This window comes from Neurospora tetraspora (genome assembly GCF_033439725.1).
Source record: "Neurospora tetraspora strain CBS 560.94 chromosome Unknown B0H65scaffold_1, whole genome shotgun sequence".
Classification (NCBI taxonomy): domain Eukaryota; kingdom Fungi; phylum Ascomycota; class Sordariomycetes; order Sordariales; family Sordariaceae; genus Neurospora; species Neurospora tetraspora.
The window spans coordinates 6034723-6055594 of NW_026944383.1; the positions used below are offsets into that span (position 1 = coordinate 6034723).

Sequence of the window (20872 nt, forward strand, 5' to 3'; positions counted from 1 at the left end):
AAGAGGGCAACTTTCCTGCAAAGCTGTCCATCACGGTGTTGTCGGGAGCGCTCTGTACGGCCGTACCTGCGACTACATGCTAATACAACCTCATCATCGGAGGGCTTCATAACGGTAGTTATGTAGGTGTCCGTTACTACATACCATATGTCGAAAGCTGACAGGGGAGACGTTGCTTGACGTTGCTTGACGTTGCTTGACGCAACAACAGAGAGCAACAGTCACTGAATGTCGAGAACGAAAACCATACTAACCTTACGCAAAAGAAAACAAACCGGAAGCGGGAAGAAGCTAATAGCATCGTTTACGATATTTCGGCAAACTGTACGGAGAGCCAGGTGCGAATCGGCATCGAGATTTAACCGCATGGGTGTACACACCATCAACCAAATTGCTATGGTGTGATGCTATAGCGTCGCAACAGGTCAAAGGCGATTCATCATACCATACCATACCATACCACACCAAAGCCATAAGAGATTGCTGTGCTTGATAAGGATATAACAATCTTGGTACTATCCGATGCTGCGCAAGACCAGGCCCCTCACACCACCCTCATCAAAGGGTTGGTAGCATTGCCTGAGGTGGTGAGAAGGTTAACTTGGATCTATCTGCAACAAGCTCGACCGGCTGATGACATAGCATAATCGTAGATGATTACGCAGGTACCTATAATGGGAAACCGGCTAAGGGCCCATGATGTCAACAGCGCCAGCGACGTGAAGCACGACAGGATGAACCGGGCCGAGATGTGAGGGCAAGCGAGCCGCAGTTCTGTGCAGCACTGCAGGACCTGACTGCTCTACGACAGGATGCTATCGATATACTCTACTGACGAAGTGGTGATGGAACACTTATATTAGCGATGGTGGGCGATTCAACGGTCTAGTGCAACTTTGGCGATCTGGTTTTGGGTTGCAGTTCACTTCGGAGCTAAGCTGCACTTGGGAGCCCGAATCGTTGCGCCGCCGTCCATCACAATGTCGATCAAATGTTCTATCTATCAAGCTTATCGGGTGCTAAGACAAAACGCCAACCTCGTTGGTGCTTCTTCGGCGGCACACCTGGCACAAGGGCAGAGCATTAATCTCGAGGAGATCTTGCGCTGGAGCTCAAGACACGGGAAGTGATGTCTCATCGGATGGCAAGTTGAACGAATGTCCACGGCTCGATGCTGAGTACCTACCTGGCCTCTGGCCTCTGGCGCAAAACGGCGAAGCGAAGCCGACGTAACCGGACCTTACTCGTAGATTCGCTTGCCTGTGAAGGGCGTGTGAGGACTGAAGAAAGAGGCAATTCAAATGCGGACAAGCTGATGGAGACTAGGCCCCGCGGAGGCAGTCCCTCGTCGGCCGGCTGCGGGGTTGTGCCGGGAAGATGCCGGCATCGTGAAGTGGGAAAGAGGACAGCAAGCACGGGTGTAGCACGGCAGTTTGTTGTTGAGGCTTGAGGAGTTGAGAGTGAGACCAGGTCACCATAGTGGAGGAAGAGATTGCGAAGCATTTGGAGGATTGGGCAGGAGAGCCGACAGCGTGCATGCTGTAGCAGATTGCACCGTTGCTCCGAAGTGGAAGTGGATGGGGTTCGCCCGCCGTTATTGCCAAAAGCCCGCAAACGAGAGAAACAAAGGCCAGGGAATCCCCTCCACGAGCCGCACTTTTTTGCGGAGAATCCGCAATCCCGCAACCCGGTGATCCACAATATACCGCAAGTGGGTTCCGTAATCTGGATCCGCAATCGGTGCAGCACGCCGTTGTCCGGAAGAGGTTTTTGGGGCCGTAATCGTAGGAGGAGACACGGCGACGACGAGAGAAGGACCACCCCGGGAGATGGGCGCCCGATGATTGAGAGAATGCGACTGGTGGGTGCGCAAAAGGAAGCCCCGCCCCCGCTTGGCCCTACTCCTCCCAAGAAGGCTCCGGGATACCCCGGGATCCGCACCGGATGGGATAGCACCGACTTCAACGTCCATGACAGTCAGGAAAGGAAAAGGCTGGCCTCTCGGGTTGATTTTCTTCATTCCTTACTGAGGGACGGAGATGAAGCTGGGGCAAGTGGAGATGTTTGAATTGTGAGAAACATCTCGACAGCGGAGGGTGGGGAGGGGTGCCGAACAGAGACGGATCTCGCTCTCAGCTGCGAAAACGGCAGGCGGGGTGAGATTATCAACATTTGAAGTCTTCATTTTAGGTGCCGCCGAGTGCAATGCTGTGCACATTTCAGTTCTCTCCTCCGTCTTGTTCAGTTTTTTCTCTCAACCGTTTCCTCTTGCACTGCTGCACTTCTCTCGCTAACGGCACAAACAGGTAGTGCCCAAGTACGTGCGTCATCACGTCGCCGGGTCGCAAGCTGAGGACACGAAGAAGGTACAAAGTGAGGAGTTATGGCGCCAGTAACGTTGTTGATTGGCTTCAGTGGAAGACTGCAAAATGTACCATGTAGGTGCGCTGGTGAAGTCACCGCAGAACCCCCACTGGTCTCACCTGCACGAGATACGGTGTTTTGGTTTATTTCTATCTTTTTGTCTTTGAACGTTTCTTCACGGAGGTTGTAGAACCTTGAGGGCTACGGTGACAGTGTGCTGAGACAGCATAGAAGGAGGGGCGGGACGGCCACGGGGTGGCTTGAAACGGTGCGAGTGGCTTTACCCTATTGGCTTTACGTCTTTTTCTTTTTTTCCCCCTTCTTTTTCCTTGCTTTTCCTATTCTTTGCTTCAGCGCTATTCTGACACCATCATACATGTTTGTACCATGCCATTTGCACCGTACATCAGACCCAAGGCGTCCAGATTGACGGGCAAGAAGGAAGACGATCAGACCCTAGGGTAGTAACACTGCCGGCAACGCTAACATTGTGACATTGACATACTTCACGATGCTACACAGTGAGGTAGGTAACCAATATCAAAGTGTGTAGGCAACTAACTCTACTATTAAAAGTAACCCGACCTCACCTGATGCTTATGAGGCAGACTGGCAGACAGAAAGGCATACAAACGTCCCCTTGACCCGGCTGTGCCCGGCCAGGTCCGACGACAACTGTTTGGATTTTGCGCAACGGGCCCGGGGATACTCCTTGCTGCCTTCGGACTCTCCTTGAACAGCAACGGCAACATTCGAGGCAGACAACGACAGCAGCACAATAGCGCACGCCCAGCGCATTAAACAATTAAGTTGGTCCACAAGTCGAAGCTTGCCATATACCGTTACTGCTGACTTCTTGTTACCCAGGGGAACCCTGAAATGGCACCGTACCTCCATCAACGTATGTCTACAGGACACTCGACTAAGGTGCCTTACCTTGGTGTCCTCCGGCCTTCCACTCACATCACCTCTCCCACTCTCTCCCACTCAAATCAAGACCGGTTCAGATGGGGTATCTCAGTCTTGGAAGCCACTTATATCACTCCCTCTCTGTCTTCTCCTGCACCCAGACATCAAAAAAATGGCGGTAGATGCCTTGGAAGGTTTCGTGAAACGCGGAAGATAGGGGGACATATGCAGGCAAAAAGGGGTCGCATGTAAGGGGAGGAGAAAGACCCAGATCCATGGGAACAACACGCAACACTTGGCCGACGCTCGTCACGACACGTATAAGGTACATATGTACGATGTGTATAGCGTACCCGTTAGTTTGCCCTTTTGAGACGCAGGTCCGCAGGTTCGCAGGGAAGGCCCCGAGGCGGGCTAGAGGAAGCACTGGAGGATGGCCATGTGTGTGCTCCTGTGGCTGTGTTCCTGTGTGTGGGTTACACCGAATCTATCCGTACTCCGGTCAGGAACATGCGACCCACGTTCAGATCTGGAACCCGGAGGGTAGGTTTTCTTTGGGGGTTCTTTTGGTACGGTAAGTTGAGGTGAGAGTGGTCACGTAGCGGAGGCATACAAAGGTGAAGACTATGTGGTACGTATCGACTCTTCCTCAAACTCTCACACCTTCGCTGAACCGGGACCCGTTCGTCGCTGGTTCATTCGGTCATTCTTGGGAATGGGGTCACTTCACTTCACTCATCCACTTAGACCACTTAAGTCAGTTTTCCACTCCAGTCTTTTGGGTCCCAAAGAGTTAGTTACTATGGGGCGCAGAAATTCATATAGACATCTAACTGGACGTTCAAGAGGAAGTGACATGGATGATGGATGTAAGCGTATTGAATATTATGAGTGCGTACAGAGAAGGGAAAAGTCTGCTACATATGTCGGAGGATATCGTTTGGTGGAGAACAAACTCCAAAGGATTGCCGTAGGTAGGTGAGAACAACGGGATGTTTACATGACATTATGTAGGCATCTTCTGTTTCCAGGTCTATTATTCTGTTTGTTTACGACCAAAATATGTAGTCACCTAAAGCAGTGTCCGTAAACTTATGGAAAAGAAAGCAAGGAGAGTTAAAGGATATTTTGGGGCTCCAATCGACCGGGTCTTGCACAGACAGGTGACCTAAATGTAATGTGTAACAACTGACAGAATGAACAAAAAGAAAAGAGCGTGCTGTAGCCCCCGATGCTCTAGAACAGTAACTGACTAACAGCAATTAACACGTCCCTTGATGCCAGGATTTTAATAGTCTCAAGTCATAACCGTTCTTTCCTCTTTTTGGCTGGGATTTAATTCCACCAACTCACACTTGATGTTCGAGACACATAGCATATGCTCTGAATATTCGGCCTTCGCCAACTATTCCGGGAAATAGCGGATGACTAAGGCTTGGTAACGATCATCCTCGGCACATATTGTCATCTATCTCCAGCTCTAAGTCCGGAGCCAGTCCTGATGTCTATCGAGATACAGTTGTGCAAGGCACACTTTAGCTAGTAAGGTATGTACATATGTACCTACATCTGGCCATCTCTTGTGTGTTGTAGTCTGCACGTGCTTTCCAGTCTAGTCCCCAACGTGCTAGTACTCATCGAAACGTTGGCAAAGTCCGGATCCGGAACTGTCTACACTACGTTGAAACACAAGCTTGCATTTCCAGCTTCCCGACAACTGACTCCATGATCATGAAGTTTTCCAATATCTGTTTAAAGCAGCATGCTTTACGTAAGGTGGACATGTCATGTCAACGCACACAGTTCTGGCGTCGTGACGGTATGGGACTTATGTAGCAGTTTGGCAAGGATGGCCTAAGTTAGGTCCCGGTGTTTTGGGAAAACTGTAGCATTCGGTGTAAAGGTAGGGGGTACTAGATCTTCCCCTCAAAAAGGGCCGTCTGGTTCTGGTTTGTCCAAACAACAAGAGTTCCGGTTGTGTTTTTTCTCCTTTGCCCCGGGGGTCTATGTTACTTCAACGGTTGATGTGATATAACTCCAAAAGAGAAAACGCCAAAGAATCAGGGCCAGAATGGAGACAGACAGACCAGACAGACTACTTGCTTGCCAGACTGGTCTTCAGACGAAAACGGAGAACCATAAAGGGTGTACGTACAACACTAAAGTTTCTACACTACCTAGGTTCAGGGGACCACGTCAAAAAGGGCTGAAGGGGGAAGACCCTTGAATCACATCCCTCCCCGATCCCTCCCCGATAGGTCCTCTGCGAAACAGGCCTGGACCTTGTTGACGTGGGATGGCGTGTGTCGGTAAGTAGCCTGTTAGGGAAGTGGTTGTGGTGGTTCTGATGTGGAAAGATATCCACAGCGAGCGAGCTGTGGGTGTCATTGTGTGTGTGGGGAGTGAGACTGTTGTTGTCATACTATGTGTCCGGTGACGTTTTTCTTTAATTCCCGAAACTGAACGGAGGGCAGATGCAGAAAAGGGACCTCAGTCGTCGAGGAGCATATACCCCAAAGCCTTCGTTCGCTTAATAAATGACTTTCCTCCGTTTGACATCTTTGCGGTCCTCGACTCGAGCCTGCATCTAGCCCTCAGCATTTTACTATGTACTACATGAAAAGAGACTCGCCAAAATCAACTAGCAAAGGCAACTCCATCCAGATGTCCTGATCTGAGTCGAGGCAGGCCCCAGCGGTAGTCCACGGTCCGCCCGGGAATTAGCATGCGCTGTACGCGAGTAGACTTACGTAGACTTGCGTGCTGCCCTTGACCTTGCGTTGCCGTCGATAGTGTTGATTCTGGATTATCAGTTCGCAAGATCTTTAGAAACTGTGTGGATCGTCAAGTGTGGGGAGTGGGTTTGGTTTGGTCTTGGATCTTGGCTTGTCGACGTCGTTGACAGAAAACTGAGAAAAACGGGCTCCGTCAACGGAGTGGGAACACCTTCTTGTACACTGTGCAGGTTTTGCTTCACAGAAGAGCAAATTTAAGAAAACTCACGGATACTGTGTGGGAATTTTGTCGTCTCGAACGATCGAGATAGGGTAAAGAATAGTGATTTGAAGCTTCCGGGACCTGGCCTGAAGATCGGGATGCTGGGGGGTTGGGGGAGGATTTTGGTGAATGGAGCCATAACCACAACCTGCAGCTCGATGGTTGAAATAAAATGAGCTGGGCAAGGTGAGAGCAATCTTTCGGAAAGCCTCATGAGGCAATGTTCAGGACGATCACCTTCGTGTTTTTGCGTTGGGGTTGCAACCATATGAAGAGTACAATGTCGATGATGATCGGTGTCGGCGTGGTCATGCAGGTGGTGTTCAACCAGGCTGTGCTTGTGAACGTGGTTGTACGTAACGGGAGATTGGTCGAGATGCTGACCACGGTGTGCGGTAGGGAGCAACAGAAAAATATGAGATCGGTGCCAGTCAAGCAGTCAGTATGTGCTGGTCGCGGAGAGTAGTCAGAATATTGGGGCAAGGAGATGTCTTGTCAGGAAACAGAGTAAATGTAGCGCCTCAGATAAAGGAGTGACAAATGTTATGAGAGACCGTGAAAAGACGCTGCATGCTGGAGGTAGAGGAAGTCCAGACAAACCAGGAGCGATCGTGGTTCTCGCTCTTGAAATCGCCAGGCGCTACCATAACACGTGATTGGATGTCGGATAGGAATCCAACAACGCCGCCTATTCATGGATAGACAGAGGTAGTAAGTGCAGATATGGGTATTGCGTACGCGGCCTCCTTGAACACCTCGGCCTTCGAATTAACAACCTCCCGTGATGAAATGATGTTGCTAGAATGAACTGAGGAGCAGTGTCCTCGGAAAGTTGAGTGTAGCGAGCCTGAAAAGAGTGACAGACCAGTGAACCGAAGAACATAGCAAAGATACTCGTGAATTGCGATTACGCATGACGGGCGTGAGCCGGCACTGCATCTTTAAGCTGTTTATTGAAGGACGTACTCGGGACACAAAGGGTTAAAGACGTTAAGCCTGAAATAAATTATCAGTGGCAGGCGTGATCGGGGAGTAGAACTCGCTGCATGGGGGGTTTGGGGAGATATCAAAAGCTATAGGCACATCATGAATGTCTTTGACTCAACCGACAAAAGCAGCGGTGTGAAGTAGAAAGGAATTCTACCCTCTAAAACAAATTCCAAACGTAGGGCATGTGAGAGCAGGCTATCATCTGCATTGAGAGATGTGTAAGATAACATGATACTCGCGATGAAGACCCAGGATATAGCCGAAGCTGGAGTCTTCAGAAGAAAACTATGTCTTCTATACGTTCAGCGAGATGGCTGGAAGATAGATCTAATATCATTGTCTTTGGGTATGCATAGACCGGACAAACATCGGGGGAATCTAGCCAGATGAACGTGTTCACTGCTGGAAAGACTGGTTAGATGTTGGGCTGTCTGATAGACCAAGTGAGTGCCACAAGCTTGCAACCTGGGTGTTTCTTCCAGGAAGATGCCATATCCCCAGCCTGAACAACGCGCCGCAAGTTTGAATGTAAGGGGCAGTGGGATCAGTGATCCTAAAGCGTCGTAGCTGCGGAACGTAATGAAATAGGTCACTGACTGGGTAGTCCTATTTTTGTGGCTTTCCTAGACGAGTGTTTGAAATAGAGGTATTGTATATAGGTCTGTTCGAGCCTGTTTCCTCAACCATGGTATGCTGTACTGGTCCACGGCTCGGATGAAGGTCGTTGTGAAAGTTGTCAAGGCTATACATCAGTGTACATGGACGAGTTGTCATCAGAGCCATGGTGACGTTTCTCCACGACCACGAGTTACCCGTGTATACCGGAGGACACTCAGCCGTTTGGGTACCGGTACAGGACTCGCCAAACCCTAATGATTTGGAGATAATATCATGTACACGTGTGTGGCGTCCGCAACAGGCGGGTGATTGTTTCGGTCTCTGGTGCTCCAGAAGCTTTTCATCTGAAAAATGTAGTTAGATCAAAAGGTAGGGGTGAAAGCCGGCTTGACTGCGATGCCACCAACGTCCCGTAACAAAGGGTTCAATAGCATCTATAGGCGTCTTCGAGTGCAGTTGGCACTCGAGCGGGAAAATGATAATGGGCAAGTTACTGTTGGTCGTGCTTCGCCTATCTGTTCATGAAAGCGGCTTCTGGAAGCAAAGGATGAAGTTCACAGACAAAGACGTACAAGGATGAAAGCCACAAATGTGGTTGCACAGTTCCCGTCCGGGATCATATGGCATTGATGCTTCGATTGCGCGAGATAACGAGCCGCTTTCCTTTTGTCCTAGACTATTCCATGGCCCAATACTCGTTGGACAAACCATTTCTGGTAGGCACAATGAGATAGTCCCCTCCGTTCACACCCTCCCTCCTAGATGTGTGATGTTCTCCCTGATGGCATCGGTTAACTCTCCCTGCTCAGTGCAAGCGTAGCGGAAGGTTTGGTACCACGCCTTTGGGTGAGGCATCGGCAGTTCCACGATGTCCTCAGGTTCGACATTCCCGCTCTGCAGATATACAGCAATGAGCGGGAAGAAGTAGCGTGCTAAATGATAGTCTATGACAACATTAGTAACTCTTCAGATACATAACATGTTTGAAGGTACTTACGAACTGGTAGTGCCATTTCGCTCCATGGGTCTGCTGATAGTATCGGGGCGGACAATCGACGATGCTCCTTATCCAAACGGCGCTCCTTAGAGGTACTTAAAGAAGCTCTCCTCGGACTCAGGTGATCTGTTGCATGCCTGGGTACCTCCAATGGCTCCGGGGCGTCTTTTGGAATGGCCTTTCTTAGCTCTGCCTGGGAAAAGTACTTGGTAATGAGACGACCTTGAGGTTTTCCGGGCGACCATGCTTTCGCAGCGTATCTGAGTTTCTGACCCATCTTATCCATCACCACCTCTTGGGGGGCTGGACTATCGCCGCTTGCTGAACTCTCGCTGAATTTCCGGAGATCGACTGCCTTAACCAAACATCCTTGAAAGATATGCTTTCCATAAAGCTCCTGGGCTTTTCGTCGACCTATACCAATCTGCTGACGCACGACTCGTACTGGTGATGGGAGCGCTGCTGAAGGTATTGATGTCGGTAACGCTGATGTCAAACCCGTGGGCATCGACTGGCGGCGCCCCATACCCGCAGGAGTGCTAGTAGGTGAAAGCTGGGAATCGGGAAGCCCGTACAGGAGGTGGTTGCGAGTCCGAGCTGCCAAGGTAGGAGGAGGTGAGTAGTCGTTATACGGGCGCTCTCGTGACGGTGGACTTTGCTCGGGGATTGGAGGCAGCAGCTGAACGGAGTCTCTGCGAGCCTGAGATGGTCTCCGCTGGTCGAGACTGTCCAGCATTGCTCGTTCGTGTCGCCTCATCCCTTGGTCCAGCCCTGGCGTGGTAGGATGAAGGGGACTAGGGAGACTATGGGTCCTCAGGGCTGGCGCGAATATAGACAGACGACGACGCGGAGAACGAGGAGGTGGTCTCGTGCTTCCAGGCGACCCATGGCGCAATGGTTCAATCCGCACTGGCTCCAGTTTCGGTCGTGTTCTGGTCTGGGTCTCCATGGTGACTAGCTGGCTGTGTTGGTTTGAGTTTTGATAGTCTCAACGATGCACAGATGGTTCGAGGTCCAGTTCCTAGTATATGACTCTCAGTGTGTCTGGTGCACATCGGCCAAGAGGTTGTTGGTAGTTTGTTGGTGAGGACATGGTAATGATAACGGACGCATCCATCCTCTTTTGTCTTTTGTCGTCCTGCGTCTGTCTTTCTTGACAAGGGACAGAGTGAAAGAAAGGAGCTGCTTTGATTCACGGAGCCCGTTGAGTCAGATGCAGTCCTGCAAGACAAAGCTCCTCGGTGATATATCGCCTACGGGCAGATATTGAACAAAGACAAAAGGATGTGTGAAAATTCTGAGCTGTGAAATGTCAGTCGCAACATGCCGAGCTATCTCTCAGCTTACCGCTGCAATGGGACACGGCCGAACAAAGAAAGACGGGGAGGCGCCATCAGAATGTGGAACCGAGGAGAACATGTTGGGAAGCGAGGTTGAGCTTCTGACTCTGTTCTCGCCATTCGGCAAACCAACCGGATTGTGAGACAAAGGCGCCAAGGTTGCAAACGATGAAGGCTAGAGCATGTGAAGATGAAGTTGGTGATGTCAAAGATGGTGATGTTGAAGTTGGTGTTTATGATAGACAGGCACCAGGCCCCCTGTAAGCCTCAAATGCACAGTTGTCTGTGCTGCTGGACGGGCCCGCTGTAGGGTGACCCCAGGCCGTTGGGCTTGGTCTTGGCACCTTCAAGCTCCCTCCACGATTGGTTGACGTCGTCGGACAACGGCCTCTGGAAGGCTGAGACCAGCTGGGAAACTTGCAACTTGTCATCGCGAGGCTGTTGTTTGACACTTTTCCCCCAGACATCATCACTACTCATTCTGACAACTTCTGGTTGCCGCCACCAGTTCAAAACCAAGAGGGCCAATCACTTCCCGGAGAAATGTGTCGCTAGCCGTCGAGCTTCACCCTTCCCCATCTCCTACGACCGCCCATCACCTCCCGTCATTCTCGAACGTCGGTACCTTATTGCGCACGTCGAACGGCTATGGCTACCAACTCGACAACAACCCAGAGCTACAAGCAGCTCAAAGAGGACTTTGTCTCAAACCTGTCAGGAGGCTCCGTTTCTGAAATCGCACAAGTCTGCGCCGTAGCACCTGTATGAAACAACACAATCCCGGGAGCATCGGAATGGGATGCTGCTGTCCGTGGCATCATATCACAAGTCGAATGACGGGAGCTAATCTCTGTCTCTCTCCTAGGTCGTTTCGCTCGTCTGGTCCGTCCTCCAAGCTCGACAATCCTTCTTCAGGCCCTACACACCACTAGGCTATGCCATCGACTTCCTCCTCAATGTCGGCGCTCTCCTGCTCTCAGTGACGCTATACTCCTCCGCGCCCCTGCTCCTCAACCTGCTTCTCCTTACAGTCGCCGCCTTTGTCTACATCGTCCCCGCCCATACCCGAAGGAAGAAGCCCCAGCTTCCTCCCAATGCCCAGTCCAAGAAGAGCTCCTCGGAGCAAACCCTCGGGGTCCTCTCCACCAAGCCCTTCTTGACCAACTACCGCGGCAACATGCTTATCGTCACCTGCATCTGCATCCTCGCCGTTGACTTTCGTCTGTTCCCCCGCCGCTTCGCCAAGGTCGAGACATGGGGCACTTCGTTGATGGACATGGGCGTCGGCGCCTTCGTCTTCTCGGCCGGCGTCGTCGCTTCGCGGCCGGTGCTCAAGGAGCGCGCCGAGGGCAAGGCCACACCCCTGAGCACCCGCCTCAAGACGTCGCTGCGCCACTCGCTGCCGCTCCTCGTGCTGGGCTTCATCCGCTTGTTGAGCGTCAAGGGGCTGGACTACGCCGAGCACGTGACAGAGTACGGCGTGCACTGGAACTTCTTCTTCACTCTGGGCTTCCTGCCGCCCTTTGTCGCGCTGTTCCAGTCCGCGCTCAAGGTGGTTCCCTCGTACGCTGGCCTGGCCCTTCTTCTGGGTGTGGTGTATCAGGTCCTCTTGGAGACCACGTCGCTGAAGGCCTACATCTTGACCGGACCGCGAACCGATCTCTTGTCCATGAACAGGGAAGGCATCTTTAGCTTCTTTGGTTATCTAGCCATCTTCCTTGCCGGCCAAGACACCGGGATGCTCGTTCTCCCGCGGACCTTGAGCCGCACCAGCGGCTCCAACAAGATCAGCGGCACCGTCCAACGTAGGTCTCTCCTGCTCAACTTGGCCGCTCGGTCCCTCGTTTGGACAGCACTTTACTTCTTCGCGACCGATTATAAGTACGGCTTCGGCCTGACCGTGTCCCGCCGCATGGCCAACCTGCCGTACATGCTTTGGGTGGCCGCCTCCAACGCCGTCCTGCTTCTCGCCTTTTACCTTGTGGATGCGCTCCTTTTCCCTTCGTTCTACAGCGCTCAGGACGCCAAGACCGAGAAGGAGCTGTATGACACGGCGACGAGTAAGGTGCTGAGGGCGTATAACCGGAACGGACTGGCCGTCTTCTTGTTGGCGAACTTGTTGACGGGACTGGTCAATATGACGGTGCCAACGCTGGATGTCGGCCGGGTGGCAACGGTGGGGATATTGGTTGGATACATGGGTGTTTTGACGGCGGTGGCGGTTGGGTTGGATGTGTATAATGTTACGATCAAGTTGTGAGGATATGCAGAGTGATTGTTTGCTGTAATGTTGATCAAGTCACATTGAGTAACGCCCCTCAAGGGGAGCCCACTAAAATTGGACATCTAACTTGAGTAGCTAATGGTACCGTCTTTGTTGAAGTGTGGAAGAACTCATGTTGGTTGCCGTCGTGTAAATTTTGGAAATGAGTGTGCAAACGGAGGAAACTACTGAATACAAAGTCGACATGTACATCGAGGGAACTGCCTAACATGCTATCTTGCGATTAGCAGGGCAGCGCGTTAACCACTCCGCCAAAGGGACTAACCCGTTATTGAAGGTCACCTGCAACCCAGCGCTGTTCCTCGCAACGCAAGACAACATGTCGTGCAACAATTCAGCCGCAACCTATCTCCATGTTATAATTAAAAGCGTTTCTGGAAGAAGTCCTGTATGAACATCATCGTGCTGCTTTTTCTGGAATCTTTATGCTTCCTGACTTGAGTCAGGTCGCTGTGGCAACATGGCCATTTACGGGGGGGCCGTTCATTTTGAGATTATCAGGATGCTAGTCCAAGCTATGCAGTGGATCATCATCGATGTCCCAGGAAACCGCCTGGAGTTTGAAGAGCCGCCATGCGTGAAAGTAAGGTCAGTCAGGGTATCTGTTCATGCGTGAGAGTGGGCAATTGTTTCCTGACTTGATCTCCCTCAAAGTCCGATCTATGTATGTAGCAGCACAACGTATGTAAGATATATATGGGGGTACGTACCACTCATATGTCCAATTACATACGCAAAGTGGTACAGTAAAGATCCCTGAAAGTGCAACCACCCCCAAGTGCAAAAACCCCCCAAAGTGCAAAAGAATCTGGCGGCCGGAATTGTTTTCCCATACAAAACCTGCAAACTGCAAAGTGCAAAGACTTTAGCCCGGATTTGTACCTATAGGGGTCTGATATTGGTGGAGAGGACACTTATACCCGGCTACCGGGGCTCTGAGGTCCCACTTTTCCGGTGCGACCGGGCGTTTTCTAGTGGCCGGAGGGGGGCTCTATAGTCTGTGCACCAGATCCTCCAAGTGCAAATACCTAGAAAGTGCAAAAGATTTTGGCAGCCCGGATTAGTTGCACTTTCAGGGGTTGATACTGTATTCCCAGATGTTAAATTGGGATATGGGAGGCTGACACACCCGAACCTGCAAGCACTCTGCCCCTTACAGTAGCGAGTTTTGTACCTTTTTCGTAGGCCTTTGTTAGTTCTCCGCCCTAAACCCCGGACTTTAGGGTTTTCCATTTTCAGGTGTTCGCAGCTTTATGGTGGAATGTTGATGTACGAGTCGTGTGTAAATCCGGGGTCGGCAGCCGGTTGGGTGTTGGCTGGTCGCTTGCCCATTTCTGGATTCATTGAGATCTCGAAATATCGTATACATACCTCTACTGTATGCGCGCAGCGAGAGTTCCCGGCTGGTTGGGGCTCCAGACAAAGAAGGGTTCGATTGGAGCCGCATCCTGCAATCGTCGTTGAAGGACAAAAAGCGATGATGGTAAAACGTTAGTAGGTTCTGACGTCTGACCCGGTAAACCGCGGTGACATCTAAAAAAAAAGTGCCATGCGACGGTGAATCAATTGGCTCGTGAACGATACCTCCCTTTTTGGCACAAGTTCCTTCTGGCACCCGGTCTGATATCTGTCAATATGGGTAAGACCCAGGCCTGTGAGGTTCTCCTGCTGTCATACAACGTCATTACAGATGTTTCATGAGTGAAAAGGGCAGGCAGCCACACACCATCCCCTTTCAAGGATGCGAATGTTGACCTGGAAAAAGAAGTTTGGCCGGTTCCATGGAAGAAAAGATCCCTGGAATATGGATCGATTGGCGATCAGTATCGTCCGAGAGGTCAATGCTTCCCAATGCTCCCTGATTCTCCTATGAAACGGGATGGAAAGGGGATTCCAGTGTACGGGATTTTAATCTGGCGGTAAACATGGCTAACACGGCCATAGCTCGCGACGAGAGGCGTAGAAGGAAGGCGTTTTAACGAGGGAAGCCCCTTTTGTCGCAGCCTCGCAATCACCGTCTCACCAGATGGGCTTTTGAGATGTTTTGAGTGGTTGAATTTGCGAATGTAGGCAGTATGTGAGAGCAACTGGCCGGTAGACATCGACGTCGGTTTGAAAGCGCGTGGAAGATGTGTGTTCGCTGCACATTCATGCACCTGCAAGTGCTGCAAGCTGCGACCCTGACTGACCCTTGCGCTGGAGGATGAGCGATGCGTGAGAGTCTAGCCCGAATAGGACAAGCGCGTGGCCTTGGCTACCCTACTGGTACCCAAACCGCCAAACCACGGCCAAACGAACGTCGACAGTGACGGAGTTTCTCGACTTGGAGCCTTCAAGTTGAGTTGTACTGAAGCTGTGGAGTGCATTCGGATACGGCAGGGCCGGCCAGGAAATGCGTCACGTAGATCATTGGCTCAGATTTCGAAGGTCGGTAGCCTGGTCGGTAGCGTGGTTGTCTGGAGACGGTTGAAATTGGAATGAGCGGAGCTGGTGAGAGAGAGTCATCTCCTATTCTGCTTGGGCTTGAGAGCCAAGTCGACGTCCAGGGTTGATGACTGGGCTGTGTCCAGCAGCGGGGGGTACGGAGATTTCTTGCATTTTGGTCTTTTTCGAGGTCGGTTGGAGTTGATGTGATAAGTGGGTGAGTGAGTGGGTTTTACGGATTGGAATCGAGATGACGGCAATGCGCGGCCGGTGCATTGCCCAAACAATTCCTTTGTCTGTCCCAAAGTAGGTGGTCGCAGACTGAAACTCGCCAGATTCATGACATTCAATTCTCTGGAAGGAAATATCTTGACCAATTCGATATCAAGCAAGGGCTGCTGGATTGAACCCGTCACGATGCTTCCCGACCGTGGGATGGTAGCATTTGTGGGTCCTCAAGGTGCTGCATAGGCAAGCATTGAGCTGCAGGACCCTAGAGGTAAAATAAGAAGAATGAGATCAAATGCCGAGTCGGTCTTGTTGGGCTTGGATATGGAACTGTTGTCGCCAGTAAACATGCCAATGATGACAAAGGAGACATACAACTGTGATGGTTGACATGAGGTTGTGTGATTGTAAGATTGGTTCCATCCCGTTAGTTACGGCTGTGTAAAAGTAGTGGAGAAGGTACCTCTTCTCAGCGCCTGACGCGTCGGTGGGCATATGTACCCGATAGTGCTCCTGGTAACAGCAGCAACATGAATGCCCTGTCCGCCTGCACTGCGGGAATGATGCGCTAAATTGACGACGGCCGCTTGCACTTCCTTCATCCAGTTCTCAAATTGAAGTCAACAACGCGACGCCTTTTCTACGCCCTCACCATCGATCACTTCCATTCGCATGCCCGGCCTCGACGGAGCAAGACGGTCATCGTACAGCAAAGTGTCGGGAATACCCTCGGATCCGCCCGTCGCAGAGTCTCAGAGTCCAAAGTAAACAAGGACTCCCGGGCCCTGACTGCTGGGTCTTACTACCGCGTCGCCGACACATTGCATCTGCAACACTTTGACAGGACGGGAGGCACTCAACCTCAACACCGGTTTGCGATACCCCTAATATACTCTGCGGAACTCAGGGGCCAAGACACCTCAGTAGCGACCCGGCTTCAATACGTAAGATTCAAATTTTAGTACTGCTAGAGAGGTCGGCTAGCAGGCGGTTGCTTAGTCTCTCTGGTTGGCTCTGTACGCAAACAGGCATTCGAACGTTTTTATTTAGTTGCATTGTGTTTCAAAGTGGGAGCCCGTCCCGGACGTGTCAAGCACCATCGTCGCTTTTTTTTTTTCTCTCCTCTCGCTTTCGTTTTTCCTTCCCACCATCCTCCCCGTCGACTCCCCCCCGTCCGGCCCAGGTTTCTGCTGGTACCAGACCAAATCGAGCAAGAACAAGCAGACCCCCCCCTGAGACCCAACTGGGACTGGGCAATCGCAGCGTTGGCCAAAGAGTACCAGCCGAAGCCAGCTCCTTGCCCACACACAACATCAAAACATTTGCCCAGCGCCTCTTCTAGTCGGTCCGCCGCTTCGCTTCGCACCTCGCTGTCCTCACCGGCGGTCACCCTCACCCCCCGTCTCCATCTCCTCTGCGCATCAGAGGGCAGATCAAATGTCTACTGCTTTCCAGACGACGCCGAACCAGTCCATATCAGTATCCGCTACCACTTCGCCATCCAATCGCCAATATTCGTCGTTCCACCCCGACCCCCCTACGACGCGAGAAGGCCCCGGCTCCGGCTATTATGCAAACCAGCACAACGCCGGACAATCATCGTCGCACACATCATCGCAACAACACTCCCGAAGACCTAGCGCCTACGACCAACCGACCGGCTTTGAGCCTCACATGAGCTCCCGCACCGCCATTGCCCAGTCCGTTCCGGCTCCCGTGACCTCCATCGCTTCCGACCAACCACCGTCGTCTTCGGACAGAAGGCGAAATAATATGCCTACCGCCGTACCTCCTCGAACATCGTCTCGTCATGATCCAAACACCAGCTCTCGGCGCGCCACACAGTCGGCCGATCGCGCCGCCGCATCTCGGCAATCTAATGCGAATGGCACCATGGACCCAGCGGCCGTAGACGAGGCTGCCGCTCGGAGCCGTCGACAACACCAAATGGCACAGGATGCGAATCACAGAACGAGCAGCTCGCGAGGGAATCCCACGGCGACATCACTACCCGTCCGCTCACAGCCCAATGCCACCAGCTCGAGACAGCAGTCGTCCAGAGAAGCGAGCGACATTCTCAATAACATACTAATTCAACAGCCCGAAATAGATATAGAGCGGGAGCGGGAGCGATTGGCCCAAGCACAAGCACAAGCTCATGCGCATGCACAAGCGCAGGCACAAGCACAGGCACAACAGGCGAGTAACTACAACCACCATCACCGCCAAGAGGCCGCGTCGCAGGCTGTGGCAGCTCCTGAAGGCGATTATGGAGAGGAAAGCCGGCGCGGCCATAGAAGCCGGCACGATCATTCCAAGCGAGAAAAGCATACCAAATTTGGCGAATATATTCTCGGCAATACGATTGGAGAGGGTGAATTCGGCAAGGTCAAGCTTGGGTGGAAGCAGGAAGGCGGCGTTCAGGTACGTAGGACGAATATCTTGCCGTCCTTCAACATGCTGCTTACTGATTTACCCATAACAAGGTCGCTATCAAACTTATCAAAAAGGACACAGTGGGCAACAATCCATCTCGCATGGCAAAGATCATGCGGGAAGTTGCGATTCTGAAGCAACTGACCCATCCCAACATTGTTCGGTTACATAAGATGGAGGAATCCGACAGACATTATGGTATCGTGCTCGAGTATGCATCGGGAGGCGAGCTGTTTGACTACATCCTCAATCACCGATATCTGAAGGACAATGCCGCCCGGCGACTGTTTGCTCAGCTCGTATCTGGCGTAGGGTATCTGCATAAGAAGGGTATCGTGCATCGTGATCTGAAGCTGGAGAATTTGCTTCTCGATCGAAACCGCAACATCATCATCACGGATTTTGGGTTTGCCAATACCTTCGATCCCAACCAGGAGCTTTCGGAGGAGGAAGAGCTAAACCTGTCAGATCGCGAGTTTGTCAAGCGCATGGGCCTCGATAAGGTCAATGACGCTGGTTGGCGAAAAGGAGATCTTATGCAGACTAGTTGTGGCAGTCCGTGCTACGCAGCTCCAGAATTGGTAGTTAGTGACTCCCTCTACACCGGAAGGAAAGTAGATGTCTGGAGCTGCGGAGTCATTCTGGTAAGTTAGCCCTCGTCCTGCCGCATGATCCATAGCTGACGTTGGTTTAGTACGCCATGCTTGCTGGCTATCTTCCTTTCGACGACGATCCGGCGAATCCCGAAGGCGACAACATCAATCTTCTATACAAGTACATCGTCAACACGCCTCTCACGTTCCCCGAATATGTCACGCCACATGCCAGGGATTTACTGCGGAGGATATTGGTACCTAATCCGCGAAAACGAGCGGATCTGTTCGAGGTAGCCCGTCACAGCTGGTTGAGCGAATATTCGCATGTTGTCGAGTTCATCACGTCCTCCACTACCACACCTAGCGAGATCCAGAACACGACAGTACCTGCCGAGGACGAGGGAGAGCCTCCTCACCTTGCTCGTAGCGCTTCAGTACGCGAGGCGCCGAAGAAGCCAACCGCCTCGCCGGCCATCGGTGGCTTGGTTAGCAAGCAAGGCACCGTGGACCCCGAGGCAGAGGCTGCTCATGCTAAACAGCAGCGCGATAACAAGCGTCGGACGGTACAGGTCGAATATGTTGCTCCGAATACCACAACTCAAAGAGGTGATACTGCGGGACAACAGCAACCTTCCAGCAACGCCAACAGAAACCGCAACGAAAGTCAAGCACCAGTGGAATCCTCAGGCAGTATCCCGACCACGTCGGCCAAGGATAAGCAGCTCTCTCAGGGCCCCTCCGCCCCCAAGGACGCCTACAACAACAAACCCCCTGTTTCCTCGAGAAGACCGCCAAGTTCTCAGCAGAATGCCGGAATTGCTCCCACTACGGGTAACGCAGCGGCTCCTAGGCCGAGCCGTGACGGCCGTCCCACCACCACTGAAAACCAGTATCTGTCAGGGGCAGCAGGTGCATTAACCCAAAGGCCTACTACTGGCGGGTCCATGCAGTCAGGAAGACCTTCGTACGGCCAACCAGCACCACCTGAAGTCGCTGACGCTAACGTACACGGCAGAATCCAGCAACCTTTCAAGGGATCCGGCAGTGGTCACTTTGGCGTACCTACAAGCACCCCCGCAGAGCAGCAACCGAACCAAAGCGTCGATTCTTATGGCAGGCCCAGCATCAGCACGGGCTCTAGGTTTGACAAGGTACGGGAAGATGGCGTTGTCAAGGGCCACAAGAGGTCCAGCACTATGGGCGAACTCGGTGGCAAGCTCTTTGGCCGGAGCGGCTCGTTGTTTGGAGGTAGGAAATCCAAGCGACAGCAGGAGCTTCAACAGGCCGGAGAGAAGACCAAGAAGTATCCCCCTGTTAGCATGAACAACTCAATGCCAGGCGGCGATAATGGCTCTCGGCCGTCCTTGGATTCCAAGCGATCTCGCCGGTCTTTCTCGATGGGAATGGGGAAGAAGTCTTCTGGAGGCAGTATCACTGGTTCCAATGGCTCTCAGGAGAAGTCTAATAAGCGGTTCTCTTTCATCCCCCCTTCGCTATCAAGGGCTTTGGGCTACAACAAAGAGGACGAACCTCCAGCTCTCGATTCACAACAGGACCTGCCCATCCAGGAGCCCTCATCCGTTGATCAGTTTGTGGGCCGGGAACAAAATGTGAGCGCGACCACTGTTGACGGGATGTACACTCAGCTCCAGGATTCGCAACAAGGCTTACCAGCTGCCAACACTCAGTACCAATACGGACGACCATCTGGGACCATGCTCAACGCTGGATCGGATCCGTCTGTCAACAGCATGCCTCGGGCACCTGTACAGCAAGACGGATTATACGATGCTCGCAAGGGTAACAACCGGGCGAACCGTGGTGTTCTGCAAAAGAACAAACGTTTTGTGGATTATGAAGGAGGACCTCACGATCACTCCGGCAGCAGCGGTCCTGCAAGAAAAGTTATGGACTTCTTCAGGAGACGCGGCAAGGCCCGGGGTGGTGAAAACAATTGAGGAGATGGCGAACCGGATATACCATCGATATCTGAGCTTTTCACTCGCAGTCGACCAATGAAATAGGGCTGGACATTCGCTTCGTTTTTTGCGGCCCTGTGGTGGCCTGCGCGGGACCTGACGTTGGGCTTTCTCGACGGCTGGATCTTGGTCACGCAGCTTACTTTCGAACAGAGTTCGTCATTATGCCCTTGTAATCATTCGAGACCGAGCAACGAAAAGATCTCAAAAGTCATATCCCTGATCTCAATTGGCGGCCGAGCGATAGTTCTATATCGAGTCATCTCATTGTTATATCAGCCATGGGCGGAGAACATGGTGATCGGCAGTTGGCGGATGTGGATATACCCATTGCTACGGATGTTGCTTATATCTACTGATTGCGACGGCTAGAGGAGTGAGACCCAGTGAGTGTAGCGGAGAGAAGGACGGATGTTCCATCCATAGGCGAGTTGCCATGAACTTGGGCTAGGACAGGGCTACGAAACCAGAAGACATATTTTGTGCCACTTTTGTAATAAGTTGTTGTTTGTTTTTTTTCTTCTGCATTTTTCTGTCCGTCTTCGTATCTCTCTACTCCTTGTTGGCAAAGGGAGTTACAATCGAATGTGGGATGTCTACTACTGTTTAGCTGGAGTTGTTTTGGTGTTAAAGGTTTCAGAGACTTTCTTTTTCCAGCTTATAGGGCAAGCGGGGGATATGTATGGTAGTGAGAGTGGTTTTGTCGTCGA

General features: G+C 52.0%; 3 protein-coding genes across 3 annotated transcripts; 2 read left to right on the forward strand and 1 right to left on the reverse strand.

Annotated features, from left to right (window-relative positions):
• Positions 1 to 8430: 8430 nt before the first annotated feature.
• Positions 8431 to 10021, reverse strand: B0H65DRAFT_54055 (uncharacterized protein). The gene is made up of 2 exons (XM_062829155.1): positions 8876 to 10021; positions 8431 to 8822 (listed from the first exon to the last, which is right to left on the reverse strand). The coding sequence occupies exons 1-2, from the start codon at positions 9822 to 9824 to the stop codon at positions 8623 to 8625; spliced, it is 1149 nt and encodes a 382-aa protein (XP_062687016.1). The 5' UTR covers positions 9825 to 10021; the 3' UTR covers positions 8431 to 8622.
• A 620-nt stretch (positions 10022 to 10641) lies between these two features.
• Positions 10642 to 12677, forward strand: B0H65DRAFT_452622 (GWT1-domain-containing protein). Its single transcript, XM_062826109.1, has 2 exons — positions 10642 to 10977; positions 11081 to 12677. Exons 1-2 carry the CDS (start codon positions 10864 to 10866, stop codon positions 12473 to 12475), a joined length of 1509 nt encoding a protein of 502 aa, XP_062687017.1. The 5' UTR covers positions 10642 to 10863; the 3' UTR covers positions 12476 to 12677.
• A 3674-nt stretch (positions 12678 to 16351) lies between these two features.
• Positions 16352 to 20583, forward strand: B0H65DRAFT_54105 (uncharacterized protein). The gene is made up of 3 exons (XM_062829167.1): positions 16352 to 17575; positions 17638 to 18231; positions 18282 to 20583. The coding sequence occupies exons 1-3, from the start codon at positions 16589 to 16591 to the stop codon at positions 20139 to 20141; spliced, it is 3441 nt and encodes a 1146-aa protein (XP_062687018.1). The 5' UTR covers positions 16352 to 16588; the 3' UTR covers positions 20142 to 20583.
• The last annotated feature ends 289 nt before the right edge of the window (positions 20584 to 20872 follow it).

Coding starts and splice junctions, on each gene's coding strand:
- B0H65DRAFT_452622 (XM_062826109.1), top strand. CDS start 10,864: ATGGCTACCAACTCGACAACAACCCAGAGCTACAAGCAGCTCAAAGAG. Junction 10,978..11,080: donor AAGTCTGCGCCGTAGCACCT/GTATGAAACAAC, acceptor TCTCTCTCCTAG/GTCGTTTCGCTCGTCTGGTC.
- B0H65DRAFT_54055 (XM_062829155.1), bottom strand. CDS start 9,824: ATGGAGACCCAGACCAGAACACGACCGAAACTGGAGCCAGTGCGGATT. Junction 8,823..8,875: donor CGAAATGGCACTACCAGTTC/GTAAGTACCTTC, acceptor ATGTTGTCATAG/ACTATCATTTAGCACGCTAC.
- B0H65DRAFT_54105 (XM_062829167.1), top strand. CDS start 16,589: ATGTCTACTGCTTTCCAGACGACGCCGAACCAGTCCATATCAGTATCC. Junction 17,576..17,637: donor AGCAGGAAGGCGGCGTTCAG/GTACGTAGGACG, acceptor ACCCATAACAAG/GTCGCTATCAAACTTATCAA. Junction 18,232..18,281: donor GGAGCTGCGGAGTCATTCTG/GTAAGTTAGCCC, acceptor ACGTTGGTTTAG/TACGCCATGCTTGCTGGCTA.